The sequence below is a fragment of the Leptopilina boulardi genome, unplaced genomic scaffold (assembly GCF_019393585.1).
Source record: "Leptopilina boulardi isolate dan_hultmark-lab unplaced genomic scaffold, ZJU_Lbou_2.1 LbouV2_408, whole genome shotgun sequence".
Lineage (NCBI taxonomy): Eukaryota > Metazoa > Arthropoda > Insecta > Hymenoptera > Figitidae > Leptopilina > Leptopilina boulardi.
In genome coordinates, this window is record NW_026137983.1 from 896,024 (window position 1) to 923,277 (window position 27,254).

At 23.0% G+C, this 27,254-nt stretch overlaps 3 protein-coding genes across 5 annotated transcripts; 1 reads left to right on the forward strand and 2 right to left on the reverse strand.

Moving 5' to 3' along the window:
* Positions 1 to 537: 537 nt before the first annotated feature.
* Positions 538 to 3,090, reverse strand: LOC127289359 (speckle-type POZ protein-like). Of its 2 annotated transcripts, none has more exons than XM_051317252.1 (2): positions 2,789 to 3,090; positions 538 to 1,944 (listed from the first exon to the last, which is right to left on the reverse strand). In XM_051317252.1, the coding sequence occupies exon 2, from the start codon at positions 1,925 to 1,927 to the stop codon at positions 851 to 853; it is 1,077 nt and encodes a 358-aa protein (XP_051173209.1). In that variant the 5' UTR covers positions 1,928 to 1,944; positions 2,789 to 3,090; the 3' UTR covers positions 538 to 850. The 2 variants fall into 2 exon arrangements, with proteins under 2 accessions (XP_051173209.1, XP_051173208.1); XM_051317251.1 differs by having other exon boundaries at positions 539 to 1,944; positions 2,776 to 3,090.
* A 1,936-nt stretch (positions 3,091 to 5,026) lies between these two features.
* LOC127289353 (protein halfway) lies at positions 5,027 to 18,861 on the forward strand. 2 transcript variants are annotated; one of them, XM_051317233.1, is made up of 8 exons: positions 5,027 to 5,866; positions 14,655 to 14,946; positions 15,385 to 15,699; positions 15,902 to 16,071; positions 16,408 to 16,590; positions 16,701 to 16,859; positions 17,398 to 17,514; positions 18,572 to 18,861. In XM_051317233.1, the coding sequence occupies exons 1-8, from the start codon at positions 5,861 to 5,863 to the stop codon at positions 18,842 to 18,844; spliced, it is 1,515 nt and encodes a 504-aa protein (XP_051173190.1). In that variant the 5' UTR covers positions 5,027 to 5,860; the 3' UTR covers positions 18,845 to 18,861. The 2 variants fall into 2 exon arrangements, with proteins under 2 accessions (XP_051173190.1, XP_051173191.1); XM_051317234.1 differs by having other exon boundaries at positions 5,027 to 5,236.
* A 602-nt stretch (positions 18,862 to 19,463) lies between these two features.
* LOC127289350 (probable ATP-dependent RNA helicase DDX52) lies at positions 19,464 to 24,228 on the reverse strand. The gene is made up of 11 exons (XM_051317228.1): positions 24,063 to 24,228; positions 23,548 to 23,802; positions 23,072 to 23,257; positions 22,715 to 22,970; positions 21,542 to 21,614; positions 21,252 to 21,455; positions 21,039 to 21,129; positions 20,765 to 20,887; positions 20,437 to 20,587; positions 20,294 to 20,369; positions 19,464 to 20,134 (listed from the first exon to the last, which is right to left on the reverse strand). The coding sequence occupies exons 1-11, from the start codon at positions 24,147 to 24,149 to the stop codon at positions 19,618 to 19,620; spliced, it is 2,019 nt and encodes a 672-aa protein (XP_051173185.1). The 5' UTR covers positions 24,150 to 24,228; the 3' UTR covers positions 19,464 to 19,617.
* Between the last annotated feature and the right edge of the window lie 3,026 nt (positions 24,229 to 27,254).

The following is a 27,254-nucleotide window of genomic DNA, read 5'->3' on the forward strand; positions in this document are numbered from 1 at the left end:
TATTTTGAAAGTCGATGAAAAACTGAAACTTTTTTGTATGTTGATCATAATTCGTAAATTCAATGCTTTTAGAGTTAGATGTCATTGAAATTATTGGTGTATTTTAAAAAAACTCTAAAAAATCAGATTTTTAAAAATTCGTAACTCGAAAATTTGAGCACTTATAAAAAAATAAAAAAAATGCGTAAACCTTTTTTTTCTATAAAGATCGAAAAAAAATATATTTACCGAATTTAAAATATCATATATGTAAATCTCACGTGGAATTGCCCATATATGTAAGTTATAAAATTTTCGTTAATAAAATATTAAAAATTAACACAATGGCAACAGATTTTCTATTATAAGTGAGTATATAGCTCGTGATTGAAAGAAGAATTTTAAAAAATTGAAATTTGAATTTTTGACAGTTTTTTTTTTTTTTTTGTCACAAATTACTATTTTCGGAACCATTTAGACCATGTGAAATCGGTTGTAATCAACAGAATAAGGTGCCGGTCGAAATAAAACAAATTTCGAAAATTATCTCTCTCTTTTCTAGAGCCATTTCATTAGCCAATTTATTTATACTTAGGTACATAATTGTTTATAGTTTTTATATTAAAATAAAAACTGATAATAATAATTGAAATGTTTTATTAAATTCTATGAGATAAATGTATGTATAAAGCGAGATAGTTTTGAGGCAAAACTTATTAAACATTCATTTCACTATAAAAATATTTTTACAAATAACTCTTGTTTACATTAAGAACACGAATAAAAAATTTCACATAAAAGCAAGAGAAAATTTCTTCCATATTTATATATATACATTAAACTAAACTTTCAGAAATATTGAAATGAAATTTTATTCTTTGAATTGAAATATAGTATTTGCAGAAAATTGAATATCTTGCTTTTTACAATTAATTGTCCGTTTCATTTCGATTATTTCCATAGAATAACCGGGGTTTACATTTATTAATTCTTCAAATTCAGGTGTATCCTTCAATGTTTCTATATTTAAAACTAAATATTTTAAACAACTTTGCTCTAAATCAAAAATTGAATATTGTTTCGCAAATTTTAGAGTTTCTATGACTGTTTTTAAAGATAAATTTCTATATAAACTATTGATGCACATTCTTTTTAGTTTTTCCAGTTCATATTTGTCCGCCGCATTATAAAGTTGTACTGCAGATTCTTTCAAATTCTTCACTTTGTCAGTATAAATAAAGCGAAGCATTTTTTGAAATATTTTTGACTTCATGTCCTTAATTTCAACAATTGAAGTTAATTCTTCATTCATTTTACTTTTAAACATCGCTGCAAACACTGGACTTCGAAGGCTGAGAATCATTTTGTGGGCAGTGAATTCTTTGTTTTCGACTTTTAAAGTGACGTCTTTTAAAGTTTGATCATTAAAAGAATTTTCTATTTGGTTCAAAAGATTTTCTGTTTCTGGATAATGAGTTAATTCATTTGGAATAACATCTTTTAATGAATCCAATACCATAACTTTACATTGTATTTTAATACTACTTAGGGTTGATTTATCCCATTCTTTATAGAAATCTTCTTCTGAATACGACCAATAAAAAGAAGTACTAAAAATTTTCAAATTTGTATAACAACTTCTAGGTCCCTTTCCAAAAGAATCTGTAATACTTATATTACATTTTACATGGTTGTTTAATTGTAATGTGTTTCTTAATCGAATTTCAACTATCCCTTCATTATTTTTGTCCACATTTGCAGGATTAAGCTCAATATACCATTTGCCATTTTCTGTTGAAGTAGAAGGAAATCTGGGTGATTCAATTAATTTTAATGATTCATAAACAAATTTGAAATCCTCGATAATCCAATTTAATTCATATTCATGGAATTTATGTTGCGTAATGTAAGTTTCGCCCTTGTTATCGTCAGTCAGCATTGCTGCCATTTCTATTATTGTTTTATCTAAAAAATTTCGTTTCATTTTAAGTATTCATTTATTAATTTTCCTTGGCGAAATAAAATTATTCAACGTCCACTTTACAAAGTAGATATTGGGTAGAAATTTTGTAATTTGCAAAAAAAAGGTAATAACGACAAAATATGATAAAATTTGTGTTGCAAAAGGTAAATAAATATCTAGAGACTTAATTCTAGGAATAATTGTGTTAAATGTAGAGCATTAAATATTAAAAACTTAATATAAATTATGCTAAGTAACTTGTCATGTTTACATTCTATAGGTTTTTATATTTCCAATAAATTAGTTGTAAAATGACGTGGAAATTTACATATATATTTTTTTTTTAAAATGTTAAATTCATTAAATTGATGTATTTTTGAGGTTAATTAATTGATATAGTAATAAAAATTATATTGAATTTCAATAGTGTTGTGAAATATTATATAGAAACTGTGTTATTATTATTAATTAATGAACCTCAATAATATACATCAGTTTAATGAATTTAACATTTTTTTTTAAATATATGTAAAGTTTTACATTAATTTATTGGAAATATAAAAACCTATAAAATGTAAACATGACAAGTTACTTTGGATAAATTTATATTAATTTTTTCTTATTGAATGCTTTATTTAACGCAATTATTACTAGAATTAAGTCTCTAGATTTTTATTTACCTTTTGCAACACAAATTTTATCATATTTTGTCTTTATAACCTTTTTTTTTGCAAATTACCAAATTTCAACCCAATGACTACTTTATAAAGTAGGCGTTAAATGATTTTATTCCGCTAGGGTTTATTTTACAAATACGTCACATTTACACTCACTTTACTGCCGTACCAGTGACTCATGCAAATCAAAATAATTTTAACTGCAATTTTCATAAAAATTGGGAATTAAAAAGTGTACTCTAAAATTGTCTCTTCTCTGAACATATACACATTTTAGTGTTCGCATACTTTTTGTTAAATAATTGTTATAGCACAAGGGTCCATCCATAAATTACGAAAGGTTTTAAAAGGGTGGGGCAGGTTCAAGCTATTTATTGTTACAACCAACAGAAAAAATGACACTATTTTATTAAAACACAGATTTTTTATTATAAAAATATACAATGATATGTTTAATAAATATTATTTAGCTATAATAGACCTTTTCATGCTAATCGTTCTGTCCTTATCTAGCGCATACAATGACGCATGAGTTGGAAGAGGACAAAATGATCAGCATGAAAAGGTCTATTGCATGCAGTTAAACACAGTCTGAAGTCTGAACTACTAAGCATTAAGGCCAATACACAATATCTTTGCAAAAGTCGTTTCGATCCTGTCACCAGAGATGGGTAAAAGTGCTTTTATGGAGGTTTTCTACGTATAAAGGCGCTTGTATACCTCACCGATCCCGAGTATACTTCCGTCATGTACCATTGGAGTAAAAGAGACAAAAGATATTTCCATCTCTTTTACTCCAATGGTACACGACGCAAGTATACTTAGGATCGGTGTGGTATACAAGCGCTTTAATACTGTAGAAAACCAGGTTTTCGACATTTTAGCTGCATCAATGGCAACATAACCTCTTTTTGTTATTTACTTTCTGGTTTATTGTTGGTAAATAAGTATTAATTAATAAATAAACTATTTAAAAAATATTAGTCATTTGAGAACTTTCAGTTGATTCAAATAATATTATTTTATTTGCAATAATTTTGTTAAAATTTTGGAGAAATAATTTTGTTTGGTACAAGGAATCTCGCTGCTCTACTCATTTGATATAACTTAACGCAAAAATAATAATAATAAAAACAGCGAGATTCCTTGTACCCTAATCTATCATCCCTCAAAATTTTAGACAAAAATCTTTTCTCATTTTAGAGTGAAATGTATACTACCAAAACACATTTTCCCATACTAGGTCACGTGGGAGGTTCCCACATACCCTTAAGGCGCTTGTACACCTAACAAATTCTAAGTATACTCCGAATTTGTCAAAAGTTATACTAATTATCATAAATTATCATAAAGAATTTCCAAAAGATTGGAAAATTTCGAAATTCACTATAAGCAAAGCCAATCAAAGTTAGTGAAATTTCTGACAAATTCCGAATATACTCAGAAATTGTGAGGTGTACAAGCGCCTTTACACGTAAAATACCTTGTATTATACTCGAGGTTTTCTACATACCCATCTCTGCCTGTCACTCGGCTTTCGTCCATCTTGAATTTTCTCCCACTTAACTTGATCTGCCCGATGACGTCAGTGTTAGACTGCACCACAACGCGATGCGCGCGCATTTAAGTACATTTCAAAACTTTGTAACTCAACCGGTCAACCCTGCAATTTTGTTTGTTTTTATTTATCTTTCAAATACAGAAAGAAAAAAAGAAAATGATTATTGACAAAAGTGTGCAAAGTGTAGTAATAAATAAAAACAGATGTGATATTGAAAAAAATAATTATTTGTTGAGAAAATAAATATTATAAAACATATAACACTTGCGATTTAATTAAATAAAAATAATTATTACCTAATAATTTTGTAATCGAATATAAAGTTATAAATATACATATAACATCCTGAGCGATGACTTTTAAAATGTTAATAATTTTTATTCAAAATTATAAATAAGGAAGAATTTAGAAACGCACATCTATTTATATTTTCGCAAAAATATTTTTTGCAAGTGTAATTGGAAAAAGTTAATCAAATATGTAAATCAAAATATGTATTTATATTTTATTGCCATTACACATTTTTGTAAATTTCAAATTTTGTGCAAAAATTGATATTTTAAATTAAATTAAAATTTTTTAAATTTTCAAATTATCTCTTTCCCGACATAATAAAAAATTTTTTATAATAATTTTTATTATTAAAATTAGCGTTACTTTGCGCATCAATTTTTGCAAAGATTTAAATAAAACAAAAATTGTTAAATATATATAGTAAAAACAACAGAAATTTGAAGACTAAAAAAAAAATTGTGTGCGAATATCTGATAAAACGAGACTTATAGTGCGTATCATTGCATGGTCAACATTTAAGCTGTTGAGTTCATTGTTGGTTTGGTTTTCAGTTTATTCACTGTTCACTCTCAGTATGCGGCGTGGCTCTGAGTAGAGCGTACGCATTTTTCTTTTTATATCTTGTACTTTGTAATATTTACTCTTTCTAAAAACAATGACTATTCGCAAAATCGTTTCGTTTAAAATCTTGAAAAAGAGAAAGTTTTCTCAATAGTGTTGTCTAATCACTATTAGCGTCTCTCTATCTCTCTCCGATTCTCGGTAAAAAAAAAAAAATAAATAATTAAAGACCTCCAGTAGAAGTAACTAAAACTACCGATGGAGTTTTTGTCTACAGTTTATTCACATGTCACATATTCCTGAAGTACATTTAATAACAAAGAAATATAACATTGTGATATAGATAATATATTTAATTAAATGTGTGTCAATTATTTTAAACCTTAGAAAATAATTAGTGATCTATGAAAAAAATAAAATAAATGTAAAGTGTCTTCAATTGGAGTGGCAAGTTAATTTATTATTCGATCTCTTCGCAGTTAATGAGTGCAACTTTAAGCTCTGCCATCAAACTAACCAATTTTGATTCATTAGTGGCATGACCCGTGTGACCCTTGTCATTTCTTGTTAAGTGAATTAATTTATTCCGCACAAAATAAGCTTCTAGAAAATTACATTTTATATCGTTTTTTTTTTTTTTTTTTTTTGTTTATCGACACTAAATATACAAACACATACAAGGATGCTCAAGACAATTAACAATTTATTATCGTCTCTTGCGAAACTATTAATTTAATTTGAATAATGATCAATTTTTCATCACTGCAAAATAGATTTTGGACAATGAAATAAATATCTGACTTGATTTCTCGTTTCATCTACATCATGAAGGTAATTAATATATTAATCATTCAAAATGATCTTCAATATATAATATTCTTTTATCAATTTAATTAAATTAGAAATCTAATTATCGAAGAATATATTTTTAGAAAAAAAATTAATTTACAAATTATGAAAAATAATTAATTATATACTTTTTATAATTTTTGCGTAAAGGAATTTTAAAAAATGTAATTCTAAAAATAAAAGAAAATTTAAAATTATTGACAAAAAATAACATACTTTTGGGAAAATAAAAATAATTATTATTATTTCGGAATAAAAAGATAAAAATAATAATGCAATTTAATAAAGCTCGAGTCGAGTTAATTCTGATTTAATTGCTTCATGCGAGTCTCTTGATTTTAAGGGACTTGACCCTCCGGTTTTTATTTTTTTTTTTTTACATGAACGATAAATGGAATGAAATTTAAAGCAGCGACCGGTTCTCCGTTCTATGCGTTCAAGAAGTTGGCAACGTGTCAACCTTTTTGAAAGCGTTCCAAAGACTTTTTATTTTTAAATATATATACATGTGCAATGAACGTTAAATGAAGAATAATTTTTGTTTATATAAAAATACATAAAATTAATATATTCTAATACTCTTTTTATTTACATTTTCAAAAGTACAAAATTTTATTTTTAAACGTGAATTCCAAAATAAATTTTGATAAAAAAAAAAATATTATATTAATAAAATTGGGAAGTTTACGTTTTTTTCTATTTAATATTATTGTGAGGATTAATATAACACATAATTATACATAGTGAGAATGAGAAAATTTGGGATTTTTCTATTTTAAAAAAATCTTATATATCACACAATAATTTTGCTTTAAGAATGCAGCTAAATCAGTTAATTAATGTTGTTGATTTTGCTTCTCATGATATACGCTAGCTTGTTCAAATGTTAATTGAAAGGTCTTTATTCTCCAATCACAGCGAGTCGAGAATTTTCATAAGTGAATCAAATCTGTGTCATTTGAAATTGTAAATTGTTTTTTTTTTCTATAGAAAAAGAAATTCAGTCAATTTTTTCTTGAAATATCTATTTCAAAATTTTCTCCTTAAAATTTTTTTAAGTTTATAAAAATTCAATTATTTTTCATTATTTTACAATTTTATTCTATAAATTGAATTATTTTTGAAAAATGATATTAGCAATAATTTTTGAAGTATTTTGATGATTTTGACGAAGCTGAAGTACGCAACGGTTTATATAAACGATTTTTAAAGAAATATTTTTTTAAAATGAAAAATTCTATAATTTTTTGCCTAAAAAATATTTTTTTTATAATTTGTTGGTTAATGAAAACTACAAGAAATATTTTTTAGGCAAAAAATTATAGAATTTTTCATTTTAAAAAATTATTTCTTTAAAAATCGTTTATATAAACGTAGCGTACTTCAGCTTCGTGATTTTGTCAAAAAGTTTATTTTAATTAAATATTAAATTTATTAAAATTAAGGGTAAGTCCACGTCAGAAATATCAGAATCTGCAAGTGGTTGTTCGATTTTAATGATACTTGGTAAAATTATAGCTTTATATAAGAGCAATGTGTAAGTAAAAGGAATTTTTAAAATATCTAAAATTGTAGGAGTTATATCACTTTTAATTTTGATACTGCATTTTTTTCTTTCCTTTATATCTCGGTCAATTTTCAACCGATTTTGATGAATCAAAAACGATTTTTTTCACAAAATTACGTATTTTCAGAAAATTTTAAAATAAAAATAAAATTTTTTTATTTAAATAGAAAAAAGTAAAAAACAAAATTTCTTTTAGATTTTTTTCAATTTCGACCTCTTTTTTTTAATTTTTAATTTTTTAATAATATTCCTTTTTATTTTATCTTTAATTTAAAAAAAAATTCATCCTGGAGACTTTTTTAGATCTCGTGATATCGTTCTTTAAATATCCACATCTCAAGAAAACTAGGATCCAGATTTGTGTTTCTACTTTCATTTGTTTTATAATATTATTGTTACAAACTAGAAACTTTCGCGTAATAATGTTTTTATTTTTAAATTACTTGACTAAAACAAGTGAAAATTCAAGCAAAACAATATTTTATTAATAGATTTGAAGCAAAGTTTTTATTTTTTGTAATATTTATAATTTAAAATAAATTGTAATGAAACCTTAACAATGCAACCTGAAATTGTAGCTGAAGTTTTTAGCGCTTTCTTTTAGAGGATTCTAAAACAAATAGTTATTAATAACCATAAAAAATTTCAACAAACAAATGAAAGTAATGATAGAAGCAAGTCCTGCGGTTTTCAAATTGATGAAGACTTATAATACTTAAAGGACGATATCACGAGATCTAAAAAAGTCTCCAGGATGGATTTTTTTTTTAATTAAAGATAAAATAAAAAGGAATATTATTAAAAAATTAAAAATTAAAAAAAAGAGTTCGAAATTGAAAAAAAATCTAAAAGAAATTTTGTTTTTTACTTTTTTCTATTTAAATAACAAAATTTTATTTTTATTTTAAAATTTTCTGAAAAAACGTAATTTTCTGAAAAAAATCCTTTTTGATTCATCAAAATCGGTTGAAAATTGACCGAGATATAAAGGAAAGAAAAAAATGCAGTATCAAAATTAAAAGTGATATAACTCCTACAATTTTAGATATTTTAAAAATTCCTTTTACTTACACATTGCTCTTATATAAAGCTATAATTTTACCAAGTATCATTAAAATCGAAGAACCACTTGCAGATTCTGATATTTCTGACGTGGACTTACCCTTAAATTTTAATTAAATATTAAAAATTGTGCAAGTTCAATTTTAAAAGAATTAAAGACAATGAAATTTCAATTGATCAAAATTAACATTAAATAGAGTAGTGAATTTTTTTTTTACCTTTTTTCGAACCTAGAATCATATATTCCATTATCAGGCCTCGGATTATACGACTTTTTTCGACTTATTTTATTAAAATGCGACTTTTTCGACTATTTTTTGTACATTTTTTTTTACAAAATTTTTAAATAAAATACTTTTTTTTTAGTTTAGAATGCAAATCTTTTTTATTTCAATTTTTTAATAAATTTTTAACTAAAATTCTTCACTAAATTAATTATTTTTAATCATTTTAATGAAATTCTTCACAAATTCAAATTAACTTAAACTATTTTTCAATTAAAATTTTTATGAAATTTAATAATTGTTTATAATTTAAAAAAAATTATCAAACAAAAATTACGTACAAAAAATTTGTAATTCAAAATCACTTGAAATTTAATTATTTGCAAAAATTTCAATTATTTTTAATGATTTTAATAATATTCTTCGAAAATTCAATTATCTGAAAACATTTTTCAATTATAAACTTTTGGAATTCAATTTTTTTATTTGATTTTTAAAAAATTCTTCATCAACAGAAATTACTAAAAATTTCTCTTATATTATAATTATTGTCTGAAAATGAACACAATCTTTTGAAATTCAATTATTTTTAAAAATTTCAGATTTAAAAGCTGCTAAAATTTAATTATTTCTAAAATTTTTTGAAATTTAATAATTTCAATTATAACTCTTCTGAAATTCTAAAACCAGTTTTCACTTAAAAAGTTTTCAAACTATTGTATTTTTGTCAAAAATTTCTAATAAATTTTATTAATTAATTTTGAAATTATAAAAATCACTTCAAGTTCAATTAATTTCAAAAATTTGAAAATTCAATTACTGTTAAAAAATGTTATCGAAAAATTATTTGATAAATTATTTTCAATTCTGTAAAATTTAATTATTGTCTGAAAATTAACAAAATTATTTGAAATTCAATTATATTTCTAAAAAATTTCAACTTTAACTATATTCCAAAATTATTATTTATAAATCTGTCACCATCAAAATTAAAAACTATGACAAAATTTTTAATTCAAATACATATATTGCTTAAATCAGACTTGAAAAAATTATAAAAATAGAACTTTAAGAATTTTTTTTTTTAGAAATTTGTCCTACTTAAATAAAATTTTGAAAATTTGTCTTACAATTAGTTCGATTTTGAAAATGAGCCAAAAGTTTTGAACGTTCATATGAACGAAATTTTTTTTTACAACTTCTTTAAATACAAATGTTATTACAAAATATTGTTTTAAATATTCAAAAAGAAGTTATTTAATTTACTGTTTTATTTTACAATGTCATCATAATTTTTAATAATTTATAGATTGAAAAAAAATTTCGTTCATTTGAACGTTCAAAACTTTTGGCTCCTTTTTGAAATATTAGAAATAAATTGATAATATTCATTATAGAAATTATTCTCATTATAGAATCAATAAAATGAATTTAATATTTAATAACATTAGTTATTTAAAGTAAAATATAATTCTAACCAATTGAATTTTGTTAAAATAAAAAAATCGACCTTTTTGACTTGTTTTGGAATGTAAATCGACTAAAACAATTTTTTTTGTGTCTTACAGTCGATTCGAGGCCTGCATTATGGAAAATTGAAAAAAAAAAATACGTTTCGGCAAAAGCGAAGAAATTTTTTTGAATAAATAGTTTTCTAGAGAAGTGTATCGAAAGCTGACTCTTTTTTTTGCCATTGCTTTGATGACTTAGGCATTTTGTTAATTAATTATTTTTTCTTATTATATTTAATTTTATAATTATTTTTATTTTTTTATTTTTGTTATGGATAAACATTAAAAACTTTTGTTTTCTTTTATTTAAACACCATGTTTGTAATTTTCATATTTAAAAATCAGCATTTCTTCAGTTAATATAAATTTTGATTGTGTCAGTAACACGATAACGAAATTATCGTACCATATCTCTGGTATTTATCCTAAAAGAGATAACGTTTATGTTTGAAAAGTTTTACCTATGTAATATAAAATGTTAGGATAAAAAATAAGTTTTAAATTATCACTAATTTTATGTATACATAAAAATTTTCCGTATTCCATTGAGAATGAATATATAGAGAGAAAGATTATGCTAAATTCGAGTTTTTAGATGAAAAAGAAATATTTTTTTTAAAATAGAAAATAGAATAGTAAGCAATTTTACATTTAGCGGCTAAAGTTAATATTAGCAGTGTCATTGCGATATATTATCGCTTTTATTATGTTTTAAAATATTTTTCTATATAACAGAAAAATTTGTTTTATTTATTACAATTACTCACTAATGTTATTATAAAAAGTGAACTTCTATTAAATTTTTTGTTTCTTATTTAAGAATTTAATTTTTTCTTTCAATTCAATTTCGAATATTTTTATTAACAATTAAATTTTCGTTAATTAAATTTGAATTTACATTATAATTTTAATTTTTTATAAATTAATATATTAATAAAATAAAGATAATAATATATCTATATCTGAAATTCTGAATTCGTTTTAAAAATATGAGAGATAAGATCATTCATTTGAAATTCAAATTCTCATTGTTAATACGCTTCATAAATTTTGCTTTTCAAGTTAAAATAGTTTTCTAATCACTAAAAATAAGTTTTTGTTTTCAGCGAAATTATTATTCTACAATTTAAAAATGCATTATTAAATTTTATTTCAAGAAATAAATTAAATTTTATTTAATAAAATTAAATCTTACATAAATCAAATAATTTTATATTATTTTTAAAAAAATATTCAGAGAAATTTAGGAAATTTTTTTTTTTTTTTTTTTATTTATAAAAATGAAAATTACATTGAATTCAGTTTACGTTTACATATTTAGAGGGGAAATAAATTTTAATTTATTACTAAAATATATATATATGTATTCATGGGACCAGTTGTATCACAAGAACTCTTGAACTACAACACTTTTGCATTAAGTTATCTTGCGAACGATTCTTGATTTGAGACTCAAGGGTGGCTAATAAAAGACGTTTAAAAATCTTTGAAGGATGACTATTATCTTTTATCAATAAACTACACTCATCTGTTTTATTTTATTCCAATTAAATCCTCGAAACTTTCTCTTAATTAATGTTTTATTTCTAGTAAAATTCTAATAATCAAATGCTATATTTTCTTTCTTTTTCTCTTCGATATATGCGCAGAAAATAATATATCTTTTTAAAAAAAAAAAAATGTTTTCAATTATACTGGATTAAATAATTAAAACAATTTTATAAAATTATTTTTTTCAATTTTTAACAATATATTAGAGAAATTAGTTAAATAATGATGCTGAAGTACGCAAAGTTTATGATAAATGATTTTTATTGAAATAATTTTTTAAAATAAAAAATTCTATAATTTTTTGCCTAAAAAATATTTTTTTATAATTTGTTGATTAATGAAAACTACAGGAAATATTTTTTAGGAAAAAAATTATAGAATTTTTTATTTTAAAAAATTATTTCTTTAAAAATCATTTATCATAAACGTTGCGTACTTCAGTTTCGTGTTAAATAAAATTTTTTAATTTTTTTAATGACTAAAAAAATAAAACTAAATCGATTTTTTAACTGTATAAAATATATTTTTTTTTAGTAAATTGTAATTTATTTATTTGTGTAAAAAAAAATTTAATTTTCAGTACAATGAAATGAATTTTGCTTAAATTAATTTTTTTATGCGTGTTTGTAAGAAAAAACACCTTCATGATATCAAATTTATAACGTCGTAATTGCTATAACCTTGAAGGAGCCACTCCTTTCGTAACGCAGTTTTAAGTCGACAAACAAATTTTATTTCCCTAATAAGTATTATAATTATATATATATTTTTTTTAAATTGTGGAAAAAAACTCTCGAATTATTATTATTCGATTAATTGTGATATTAATATCAATTTTTTAACTTCCGTCGCGAACTTATCAATCCATTGGTGTATTATTCTTTTTATTATCGCAGAAAAAGTCTACAGAATTTTTTTTTTTTTTTATTTCTTGATTAATTTTCAATTCTAATTTGATATTTTCATGAAAAATTTCAATTTGATAATTATTGATACAGTAATTATAATATTAAAATAATTTATTTAATATTTTCACTTTGTAATATTATAAATTTATTATTATTTAAGAATTTTCATATACTTTAATTTTGAATTAATTAACATTTTCCATTTTTCGAAAATAGCAATTTAAAATTTGTGACAAATATTGTTGGTTATAAAAAGGAGAGCATTTTTTTTTTATGAAACGACAAAATAGTATTTAATTTCATTGTTGCTAATAAGGTGAAAAGTTAATTCTATTAAATGTGATATTTCGAATATATAGTAAAGGTCATGAGTCAGCATTTTTGTTGAAATTAATATATTCCATTTGTGAAATATTATTCTGTGACACAATAATCTATTTTTGAAATGAATTGAAATGCGCGAATAAATGTTCAATTAATATACTTATTTTTATATTTCGAAGAAATTATTTTAGTGTAATTTTATCATTTAATTTTCAATTTCTATATAAGAAAATTTATATTTTGTTTTTTTAGTATATATAGAAACTGGGTCAATTGTTAACACGACTGCCTACGATCATTACTACGAATAATGAAAGTTGTACAATTAGAGTAATTTACGTTTTCTGGGAATTCAATGAATTTTGTTATAATTTCATTAATTTAGTTATTGTGTCATATTAATGTCGAGTAAATTGGAAATGATTTTTAAATATTTTAACAAAATTGACAATTTTATTTATCTTTTTCTTCAGTTTTGTAAATTGAAAGTTAATTTTTATATAAAGTAAAATTATGTCTATTTTTATGTTTTTTTAATTGGAAGTAAATGTGAAATGTAAATAATATTTAATGTATAATTATAACAGTTTGATTTTTTTTAATAAAAATATGTCGAAAAAAAAGTTTAAATAAATTAAATTTAAAATATAAAATGAAATAAAAATGTAAACAAGTTTCAATATTTATATGTATTAATTTTTTTTTTTTGTACTATTTTCAAATTTGTACAAATTTTCTAAAAATTGGAAATTTTGAAATTTTATTTCTCATTTTTTCTATATTTTTTATAATGCAATTTCACTTTTTTTTTTTTTTTTTATTTTAATAATTTATTTTCAAATTCTTTTCTTCAATTTAAATGAAAAGAGAATATAAAGCTTAATTTTTCAATTGAAAAATGTTTTCCAAATTAAATTAGTTTTGTTTTTATTTCAGGTAACTTTCCGTTTTATGAGAACTTGAATCAAATATTTTAAAAGATTTTAGATCCATTCCAATATTCGAAAATATATTAAATTTCGCTCATTGAAATCGTCATTAAAATTACGAAGCTGAAGTACGCAACGTTTATATAAACGATTTTTAAAGAAATAATTTTTTAAAATAAAAAATTCTATAATTTTTTGCCTAAAAATTATTTTTTTATAATTTGTTGATTAATAAAAACTACAAGAAATATTTTTTAGACAAAAAATTATAGAATTTTTTATTTTAAAAAATTATTTCTTTAAAAATCGTTTATTGCGTACTTTAGCTTCGTATTAAATTTCATTTCAATATTTTGAATTAATTTTTTTTTTTTAAAATAGGAAAATAAAATCGTAAATTCCAAATATTCAAAGTGATCTCTCTTGAAAAATTGAAATCTAAATTAAAATATAAATAGAAATAAAAATATTTATTTATTCTCATTTCAAAAATTTGGGATTTATCTTTAGATTTTTTTTTTATTTTTTTTTCTTAATAAATTGAATTTAGATTTTTTTCTATAAATTTCATTATTCTTGTGCGGTATTTATTGAAAATGTGATATATGTTGAATGTAAAATTTGGCCTCAATGAAAGTTTATATTTTGTAAATTCAATTATTTTATTCATTCGATGTTGTTTCGTGAATTTTAGATGCAGTGGCTGACGATAATGATATGCTTCTACGCCGGAGTGGCAAGAGCTCGAACAGAAGAGGATCAAGCCTCGTCTACAAATCAGGCTTCGACACCGCCGAGTCCAATTCCTGAGGAGGTTCTTCACGAGCATTGTTTTTATCAACAATCAACTGAATGTCCTTCAGCAAACTCGGGAGAATGTCCTTGCAAAAGGATTATTCTCTCACACTCACACGTTGAGGAAAATGCTGTTTTATGCTGCAATCTCAATAGTTACAAAGCATTTGAAGATGGACTATCATGTTCAAGTTAGAATTACTTCTTTATATTATATTATATTTTTAGATTAATAAAATTTTTAACATGTTTTGTATAAATCAAAAAAAAAGAAATTTTTCAATTTTTTTAAAAATAATTATTCAAGGTGCCTATCCAATTTTTAAAATCGGAATTTAATTATTTCTTGAAAAAAACCATTTTGATTCTTTTTTCTAAATCTTGAATTTTTCAATAGAATGATTTTTTAATACCTATTTGGAATTTGTTTTTTATATAAATTTTTATATTTATTTGTCTTTATATAGAAAACATTGAATTTTTTTTTTTTTTTTTTTTTTTTTTTTTTTTTTTTTTTTTTTTTTTTTTTTGAAAACCAAAAAATAAATATGAAAAAATTCCATTATTTTAATGTGTTGAAATTGAATAAAATGTTATTTTAGATTTGTAATTTAAAAAAAAAATTTCAGATTTTCCTGTTAATGTTTCTTATATTCACATAAGAAACTCCACCTTAGATGTGTTCAACGCAAGCGAAGTGAGATGGAGGAGATTAAAATCCTTAGCTGTGACTGACGGTAAAATATATAGAGTAAAGGGACAATTTTTAATGATGACTCCAATTTTGTGCCTTAATCTTTCTAACAATGGACTCGTTGAAATGGAGAATAATTCTTTAACAAGATTGGCTCAACTGACAACATTGGACTTATCCTATAATAATTTAACACATCTTCCTGCTCTCAACACCATGAACGGTCGTGAATTTTGGCTCGATATTTCAGGTAAAATTGTAAATAAAAAAAAATATATATATATATTCTTACCTAATCTATAGAAATTTTGTATTTTTTCATATTCTTCATTAATTCTCATTTACTTTTCTAACAAAATTTTGTTGCAATTAAAATTTTTAATTGTAATATTGAGAATAATAATTGAAATTTTTTCAAATAAGTGCGATATTTTAAAATTCTTTTATTTTAGGGACCAACAATCTTTGGTGTCATGATATCTATCAGTACATCAACAAAACTGGAGAAAAACAAATTAATTTTAATAGAGAAAATGATACTCTTTGTTCGGCCAGTAAAACCTGGCATTGGTTCAATACTACCGAACAGGTTCCATTAAAAGAAGTTCTTTATTTGAGTCAGGTACGTTAAGTGTTTCCTAATTATTGACCTAATAATTCGGTATTTTGTATTTCAAAAATTAATAATTAATAATTAATAAATAAAAATATCGTACAATTTCTTTTAATTAGAATTTATTGTTTTTAAAAATATAATTTGACGAAACATACAAGTAAAATTCTAAATTAAATTAAATTATTATATATACTAAAAATTTTTAATTTTTCAAAGTCTTTACAATAATTAAAAAAAAAATAATAATATAAAAATGACTTTCAGTAAAAAAAAATTGAAACAGTATACATAAATAAGGAATAAATTTGCATAATATTGATAATAATAATTTTTATCCATCAGCTACAAACCGAGTGTCCCAAAGGAGAGAACTGGCAATGTCAGTGTAATTTTCGAAGAATGGATATTGTCGAAGGCAAACCTCCGACCTTAGCCGTAAATGTTGATTGCGGTGGTATTCAGTTAACAGAACTACCGGAAAAATTACCGCCTAACACGATAGCCTTGAATGTTTCCTACAACAATGTAAGTTGAAATTATTAAAAATTCAGACAGAATAATTAATTATATAATACAAAATAATACAAAATTGTATATAATTTTTATGAATTTCATTTTTTTTTTTTTGCATTTAGATTACTGTCCTCGATGATTTAAGTACAAATCCATGTTACGAAGATATTCGTGAATTTTACGCTGATCACAATAATATATCGTCGATCAATAAATTGGAGGGTTCCAAATTTTTAGATAATTTCGCTCTTTTAAGTTTGCGTTACAACAAAATCAAATCGGTAAATTTTTTTCAATTTATAAACTTTTTATTCTTTGTATGTATTTATTTATTCTTTCTATTATTTTGGAACACATGAATATTTTCTAAAAGTATAAATTTTAGTTTCGATTTATAATTACAATATTCATATTTTATAAGGCCAAATTTATTATTCAGAAAATTTTTTATAAAAGATATCATTTTTTTTCATTTTAATTTTTAAACAATGGAATTTTTGTTTAATTGAATTTTTATTCAACCTAAGTTTCAATGAAAAGAATTTGTAAATGACAGAATTAAATTTAAATTCGGTTTAATAAAAAGTATTATATCTAAAATTAGGCTATTTTAAATAAAAATTTGTCTTTATAAAATTTTAATCTTTAGTAATTTTAATTAATAGATTTTTAGAAATATTTGTGGGTACAAATTATATAATAGTATTTTTTTCTTTTTTAATTTGGCATTAATATAACATTTATAAATTTTTTCTTTATTTTTTTATTTTGTAGGTATTTGTTTGTAAAGTAATTAATTGCAAATTTAATGATTTTTAGCTTCCAACGTATATTTTAGCGCCAAACGCACATGACAAGAGTTTTGTCAGCAACAGACTAGTGAAATTTGGAGGAAATGAATTGCTCTGTGATTGTAATACCGCCAAATATTTAAAAGTACGTAAACATTTAAATAAATATTGTTTTTACTAAATAAATTCTAAACTTTTAATTTTATTATTTTTCTTAAATTTATTAGCGATAGGACATTTTTTCAATTATATTTTGAACAAATTATGAAAAAAAAATTCAAAGAAAAGTATTATATAATATATTATTCTTTCAAATTAAAAACATTTTTTTTTTCTTAACAAATTAAATTTTTTTTTTAATACTTTCAAGGTTACAATACGATGTGAATTGTGTATTAAATTTTTTAAACATTTGTTGAATATGAAAAAATTGAATAAACATTAATTTTAATGTATTTTTTGTTTTTAAGTAAAATATTATTTATTATTTATTTATTTTACAAATAAACGGGCTTACAAAAAGAAAGAAGAAAAATATTAATAAATTATTTATTAATTCTTTGTAAATTTATCAAAAATAATGTATAAATGACAATTTTGTAATAATTTTTTGTTTTAATAATAATTATTTTACAAAATTAGAATAGGCTAAATAACAAAAATGATAACACTCGAATAATAATGGATTTTAAAAAAATTTCTTTCCAACATTTTGAAATCACACTGATTTCCTCTTCAGGGACTCTGATAATACATAAAATTATAAAAATTAATTAAAAATAACAAACAAAAATACAAAGAAATTAAATTAATAAAAAAATTAATTAATAATGAAACAATAGAAATAAATTAAAATAAAGACAAATTTAAAGAATATAACAAAAATATAAATTATAACAAGAATACAAACAAAAATGTTTTAAAAACGAAAATATAAAAGAAAATTAACAAGATAAATAAAAGTAGAAAAAATACAAAAATTATAGAAAGGACACAATGTATAAAAATAATAAAAATAAATAAAGAAAAATTTACCAATCAGTTATTGTTATAATCGTCATAAAAATTGTCATAAAATAAATTAAACATCAGATTCATTGAAGAGTAAATCAGTGTAAAATTTAATTAAAATTTAATTAATTAAAAAATTTTAAATTGATTATTTAAATTGAAATAAAAATAATGAAAATTTCAATTTCCAGGTATGGCTACAAAGTCGAATATTAGACTACGACGAAGTTTTTTGCGAGAATGTAAAAGAAAAAGTGGTTGACTTGGAGCCTGCCAAGATGTGTGTTTATCCAGGCGATTGGACTGATTATATTTATTACATTATTGCAACAGAAGTAATAATGCTCATAGTTCTTGTGACCAAAGTTTCTTACGATTATTGGGTTTTTAAAACAGCGGGATATCTTCCTTGGCCTGCGAGTAAAATGCCAAAGTTGCCTTGCGACTGGTTATGTGAAACGTAATCAAAAATTTTTTTTTTATTTTACCAATTATTAACAAAATTGACAATTTATTTAAAAAAAAAAAAAATTAAAGAACAAGTCATTTTTTTAATATGCATTTACTCACAGAGTATCTTAGTTTGAATATTTTTTTAACTTGAGTCAAAATTACGATTTTAGTAGAGAGAATAAAATTTGTCAGATTTCATAACAAAGAATGAAAAATTTAAAAGACTTTTAGTCGAAATTTATGACTAAGAAAATTGTTTTTAAAAATTATTATTTACCTAACATTTTTTCTTTCTGAATTTTTGACATTTTTTTAAAAAGACTTGTTTGTTTATTTTATAAGGTACTATTTTTATTATCCCGTGAAAAGTGTGTGTTAATTTTTTTTTTGTTCCTAATTTATAAACATAACAAATGCTTTCATTGTAATGTTTATAACGCGCCTAAGGTAATGCTCAATGTTCAACGCTATATAATTTTTTAAATTAGTTGACGAGTCAGTGACGAATTATTTATAATTGTATGATTGTAAATTGGCTTTTTTCTAGTCTATAATAATGATACGAATTTTAATCATATTATATAAAATAATAATTATATTAGGATGATTTTGTAATTTATAAAAGCAGGATTAATTGCGTTAAGAGATTTTACTAGTGAATAAAAAATATAATTTTTTTTTTTATAAAAATCACTCGACGACATTGTTATTATGTTTTTTGTGAAACATGTACAAGATTATAAAATTCAATTTTTATAAACAAAAAAACAAAAAAACTTGTGACTTATTTTTTGAAACTATTCTTCGTTTTCACTTTTTTTGAAAAAAGTGTATTTGACTGATTTTTTGAAATTTTAATTTTTTTCTTTTTTCTACTGTTTGTTTCATTGACATTTTCATTTGTTGATGATTCATTATTGTTTAATGAATTTTTCCTCTTTTTTTGTTCAGTAGATTTTTTACTTATTTTTTGATCTAATGATTTATTTTTCTTTTGATTTTTAGAAATTTCATTTTTTCCTTTTTTGACACTATTTTCTTGAGCTGTAGTTTTATTAGATGATTTGTTCGTCATTTTTTCGTCGAATTTTTTAACTTTTCGTTTTCCTTCGGACGATGATTTGTCTTTATTTTCTGCATTACGTTCTTTAAATCGTCTCCTCTGTTTGAGTTTTGTTGATATTGTTTTTCGCTTCGGAGCAACGTGCTCTAATTTCTTAACAGTTTTTCTATTATATTTCTTCACTTCCAACATGTATTCAGGAACTTCGCATCCTGAATCTCGCATAACTTCAGCGATACTGAAAAATATTTATAAATGAAATTAAAATTATTGTGTTTAAATTATTTTTAAAAAAAATTGTTCAAATTATTAAAAGTTTTGAATGACAAATTATTGCTGATAACTATTAATTTAATATAATTGTTTAATTAAATTCTATATATTAATTAATTCGAACCTTCTTAAATTTACGCTATCATTTTGTGTGAAGAATGTTATCGCTTTTCCTTTATGTCCAGCTCGACCAGTTCTTCCTAAAAAATATTTTCATGAATCAAATTTTTTTTTTACAATTACCAATTAAATGATGTAATTAATTACCTATTCGATGAATGTATGAAATGCCGGATGGTGGAAAGTCAAAATTAATAACGAGACTCACGCCCTTGAAATCAATTCCACGACTCATTAATTCCGTGCACACGAGAAACCAAATTTTTCCTTCTCTGAAACATCTGACTACATTATCCCTCTGAAAAAAGAAACAAACGAAATGAATTCAAAAATAAAATTATATTTTATAAAAGAAAAATATTATTCAGCTTTTTTTTCTTCAAATTACATGAAAAAGAAAGAAAGAAATTATATTTGAAAGAATAATAATTTCTAAACAGAGAAATTAAATTTCTAGTAAAAATTACTAACGCACCTGTGTTTGAGTTCTGTCTGCATGAATAACATCAACGTTAATTCCATCATAAATAAGTTCATTGAATAACTCTTGGGCCCTTTCTTTGCTTTGGACAAAAACCAAAACTGGCGGTGTTATTCCCTGTAGTTACAAAAACAATATATTTATTTAAATAATAAAAAAAAATTCATAATTTCAAAAATGTAACATAAGATTAAATTATCAATTCAAATTAAAACTTACTGATTCATTAATTTTAATCAAAAATAAATTAAAATTTTTATTTTCTTACCTTTTGAATTATATTTCGCAGTGCCATTAATTTTCCATCTTCACTTCCGACGTACAATAATTCTTGTTCGATAAGATCAGTTGCGGCATTTCTACATAAACGAAAAATCAGAAATTCGATAATTAAAATCAGAAAAAAAAATTTATATCTAAATAATTAAAATTTCATTAAAAATTATTAGAGGAATAAAAAAATTTAAGAAAAGAAAATTACCTTAAACCAATCATCACCGAAATCCAACTTTTGAGATTTTTTCTACACCATTTTGTAACTGCCGGCGTTTGTGTTGCGCTAAACATTGCCTGACGAAGTTTAGGATTCGAGCAAGCTTTTGAAATAGCATTCAATTGATCACGAAAACTTCTTGTTCCATCTTCAAACATTTTATCCGCTTCATCGACAATCAACCATTCGACACTGTTTTTATATATTTAAAAAAAAAAGAAATTATTTTTAATCAATGATAAATATGAAAATTTTATTTTCTTTAAAATTCATCTTACTTGTTTAATGATATTGCTGGTGGATCTTGATTCAATAGAAACATTAATCTTTTTGGCGTTGTTATCAATATATCTGAAAAAGAAATTTCACAAATTATTTATAATAATAATATTAATAATTTAAAATTTTATTATTTCAATTATTAAATAATAAATATTTACAGCGACTGGATAATTTCTTTTACAGTAGCAGGCCTCTGATTATACGACTTTTTCGACTTATTTTAATTTAATTTTAAATTATAAATCTTCACTAAATTAATTATTTTTAATAATTTTAATGAAATTCTTCACAAATTCAATTAAAATTTTTATGAAATTTAATAATTGTTTATAATTTTGAAAAAAAAAATAGCAAATAAAATTACCAAAAATTTTTAATTCAAAATCACTTAAAATTTAATTATTTGCAAAAATTTCAATTACTTTTAATGATTTTTATAAAATTTTTTGAAAATTAAATTATCTGAAAGCATTTTTCAATTAAAAACTTTTGGAATTCAATTTTTTTTTATGTGATTTCTGATAAATTCTTCATCAACAGAAATCACTAAAAATTTCTCTTATTTATAATTATTGTCTAAAAATTAACAAAATCTTTTGAAATTCAATTATTTCTAAAAATTTCAACATTAACTCTTTTAAAATTATTATTATTTAAAAAAAAATGTTTATTTAAAAATCTGTAAAACATAATGAAGTATACGCCTGAAATATGTTTTGACCATCAAAACTAAAAACTATGAGAAAATTTTAAATTCGAATAAATTGCTTAAATCAGACTTGAAAAAATTATAAAAATGAAACTTTAAGAATTTTTTTTTTAGAAATTTGTCCTACTTAAATAAAATTTTGAAAATTTGTCTTACAATTAGTTTGATTCTGAAATATTCGAAATAAATTTTCTTGATAACATTCTTTATAGAATTATTCTCATTACAGAATTAATAAAATTAATTTAATATCTAATAACATTAGTTATTTAAAGTAAAATATTCATTAACCAATTAAATTTTTTTAAAATAAAAAAAAAAAAAACGCCTTTTTCGATTTCTTTGGAATATAAATCGACTAAAATAACTTTTTTTTGTGCCTTAAAGTCGATCCGAGGTCTGCAGTTGAAATAAATAAAAAGTTATTTTAAAATAAAAATGAAAAATTATCAAAACTCACCGAATTTATTGGAACTTTTGGCTCCATATTGCGAGAGTGCTTTATTAATTTTACTAATAATATGAACTCGAAAATCGCGACCTTCACTAATTTTTATACACTCTCTATAAGTTTGTTTAGCTAATTCTCTAGTGGGACTGAGAATAACGGCACGAAATCCTTTTTTCTGTGGACCACCTAATTGATGAATTATTGGAAATAAAAAAGCGGCAGTTTTTCCTGAACCTGTTGGAGCACAAGCTAAAATTTGTTTTCCCTAAAAAAATAATATTTCTTTTTAAAATGTAAAATCTAAATTATAAAATACATAACTAAATATAAAATAAACAATATAAAAAATAAAATTTTCATTATTACCTCCAACATAACAGGAATTGCTTGCATTTGAATTGGCGTTGGTTCTTTATAACCGGAATTTGTCATATTTTGTAGTAAATCATTATTGACTTTATAAACAGTCGATAATTGTTGAAATTTTTCTATTGGATTTGGCACATCATGGCCAATAATTGATATTCGATTTTGTTTTCTAAATGAATTTACCTAAAATAATAAGTGGCAATTTTTTATGAGCCAAAAGTTTTGAACGTTCAAAAATGAACAAAATTTTTTTTGCAACTACTTTACGAATTTTATTATAAAATATTGTTTTAAAAATCTAAAAAGAAGTTATTTAATTTACATTGACATCATAATTTTTAATAATTTATAGATTGAAAAAAATATTTTATTCATTTGAACGTTAAAAACTTTTGGCTCATAATTTTTTTTCTTTTTTTCTTTTTATTGGAACTAAATTAAGTTAATTTTCATTCATAGATGCAAAAATTTACCTTTTCCCTCTCTTGCCTCTTTTGTTTCTCTAATATTTCATTCTCCGTTAAAATTTTTTGCTTTTTATTTTGTTTGATAATTTTTCCATCTTTCGATGCTTTTAAACCTTCGTAGAAAGTTAAAACATTTTCCCCATCATCAACTAAATCATCTTCACGTTTTCTTTTAGATGAAAATTCTAATTCCTCTAGAATGGAACTTGAAGGTTCAATTTTGATTTCCACCTTTTCTTCTTTCATCGGTTTTTTTATTAGCTGAAAAAATTAGATTAACACATTGATAAAAATGAAAATAATAAAATTAATTTTTAAGAAAATAAATGAGAATTTTAAATTAAGGCACATATTTATTTATTTAATATTAAATAAAAGAGTTATATTTATGTTCTAAAATGTACAGAAAGTAATAAATGTTATAAAATATTAATTATACTTTCATTTATATATATAATTATTTATAGAGGTTAGTTTCATATAAATTGGAAATAATTTTTAAATAAAATGATAAATCTTACGGAAAATCTTTCGGCATCATTTTGAAAACGTTTTAAATTAAATTTTGCTCCAGCAGATAACGTTTTAAAGATATCGTATGCATCCATTTTTTTTAATTTATCTAATTTATTGGTAATGTTTATAAATGTAACATTTTTTCCACGTGTATTTATATATATTTACAAATTGAACATAACCTCAAAAATTTGATAAAATTGCGTCGGTAAGAAGGAAATAGTATATATCAATAGTTGATTCTTGGACAAGTGGAACGGAAGTAAAAAATTTTAATTTGGTGGTGATATAAATTTTATTTATTTCTAATTATTACAATTAATAATCGCGTCTTTTGTTGCATATAAATGTCATAAGGTATAAAAATTGGAGAAAAAATCATGTTAAAAAATAGATTTTCCAGTAAATTTTGAAATCGAAATTATAGAATTTCAAATTTTCTTAGATTTGATCACATGACCTAGCTGAGCATTTTTTTTTAATGAACTTCGAATAACAACAACAGAGGATATACATATAGCATGTGGTCGCATGTTTAAGTAATTCTGTTATTTTTAATAAAATAAGTTTGTGATTTTAATATTTGTGGAGATAAATGATAAATATTGTAGTCTGAGAGTCGAATAAGAGTCAGTTTGTGATAAAAATTGACGAATTAAATCAAAATAAGAGATGATTTTATATTTGACCTGTCATTTCTAATCTCCGTTTGATATTATACAGAAGACAACTTTACAGGTATGAGTTATGTATATTGCATTTTCACGATTTTTATTATATATCAAAGAACAAATTAAAAGCATACGGATCTAAAATGAGTTAATTAACTATCAGTAACTATTCAACGTTTATCCTGAGAATGTCGTAAAAAAATATTTTGTCGGTGAAGTACACAACGTTTAAGATATCAACGAATTAGAAGAAAAACTATTTTTCTATGCTAATTATTAAAATTTGTTATCTAAAATTTTTTTTGCAACGTTCCTGTATCAATAATTTTTAGAAGAAAAATTAAGTATTTATCGATAGGAACATATTTTTTTTCAATTCTTAATCATAAAATGTGAATTTCACCGACGTAAAAAATTTAAAAATAATTTTTTATTCTTATAAAAAAACTCTTTTTATCCCTTAAGAATTATATATTTTATTCTTCATTAGAGAAAAATATTTTTTATTATTTTTTAAAAAATATTTATTATATATATTATGAATTCAATAGAATTACAAATAAGTAAAAAAAAATTACAAAATAAAAAATAATCTAAATAAGTATTATTATTTTCTCATTAATTTGATTTTCAAGATGGAATAACAAAACAATACAATACAATATATATATAAAAAAAATTATTAATGCTAATAACAAAAGTAATTTAAAATAATTACTAAAAAAAATTGCAAAAAATTGTTTTATTTTAAACCTGATGCGGAGTGATCGTTCAATTTGTTTTTCATATTTTAACCCCTTGACAGTCGATGGCCCATGTATGTCCAAAAAATGTCGTGCCAGCACTTTTGTGATTTTGGACATATATACGTTCACATTAGAAAAAAATACTAAACATAATTCGATTTGAGTGTCAATGAATATACTAAGGTTTTCGGGGTCGCTGAATCCAAATTTGAGGTCATATTTAAAAAATTAAAAATGGCGGACCCAATATGGTGGAAAAATTTAAAATTGATTCGATTCGTTCAAAATTCAGTACTCGGGGGTTTTTGGGGTCGCTGAATCCAGATTTGAGGTCAGGTGTAAAAAATTCAAAATGGCGGATCTAATATGGCGACCCAATATGGTAGACAATTTTAAAATTGATTCGATTCGTTCAAAATTCGGTGCTCGGGGGTTTTCGGGTTCGTTGAATCCAAATTTGAGATCAGATTTAAAAAATTAAAAACGGCCGACCCAATATGGCGGAATTTTTTTTAAATTGATTCGATTCGTTCATAATTTGGTACTTGGGGGTTTCTGGGGTCACTGAATCCAAATTTGAGGTCAAATTTGTATTTAGCCATATTGGGTGGCCATGTTGGGTTTGACATTTTGAATTTTTAAAATCTGACATCAAATTTGGATTCAGGGATCCCAAAAACCCCCGAGTACCAAATTTTGAACGAATCGAATCAACTTTAAATTTTTCCGCCATATTGAGTCCGCCATTTTGAATTTTTTAAATTTGGATTCAGCGACCCCAAAAACTTTTAATACGATGATATGATATTTTTTTGGAAACTTTTTTTTGGGACCATTTTAGGCTGAATTTCAGTTATTTTTTGAAATTTACTAATATAATTCGTGAATATGCAAGCAATAGAAAATAACTTATGTAAATCAGTAATTTGCATATAACATAACCTTTAAAATTAACTATTAAATCAGTAGATTTTGTGGCCACCGCCATATATTTATATTACTAATTCAATCAGTAATTGATATTTTACTAATTGTCAGTTGCTCAATTCTCGGTATGACAATTAGTAGATTTCTACTGCTAATTAGTAAAATATGACTGATTCAGATTTAGAGAGTAGAGGTCAATAATTAGGAAACACTTAACGTACCTATGACTCAAATAAAGAACTTCTTTTAATGGAACCTGTTCGGTAGTATTGAACCAATGCCAGGTTTTACTGGCCGAATAAAGAGTATCTTTTTCTCTATTAAGGAGGTTCGGGGGATCATTTGAGGGGCAGGCAGGGAAGAGGGAGTACCAATGCTTCAGCATACGAATTTTAATTTCATACCAACATAATATCGTTAATGAAAATATGCATTTACTTTTATTCTATTGTATGAAACACACCTAATTTAATTTATTTAATTATATTTTAATATATTCTTGCATATAAATGTGTATAATTGTGAATTTATCGTTAAAATAATTTAAGAGAAATATAACATTTGGCTGCAGTTGACTTGGCAACGCTGCATTTATTGTGTAGTGTTGGCTAACATGAGTAAAACTTTCGTTGTCTATTTTCATCTCAGTCCGTCATAGGTTATCTCATTTCCTTTCTCGCTTACTCTGTCAGTGTATTTGCTGACAACTTCACATAGTATGCGCGTGTGTTGTCAAATGTCAATTGACAATAAACCTAACCCCAAATAAAATGCAAACATGGAAAGTGTTCTAAGGTATAAAGGCTGATTTATTAATAAAAAACAATTAGATAGGCGTATTAAACAATTTTCT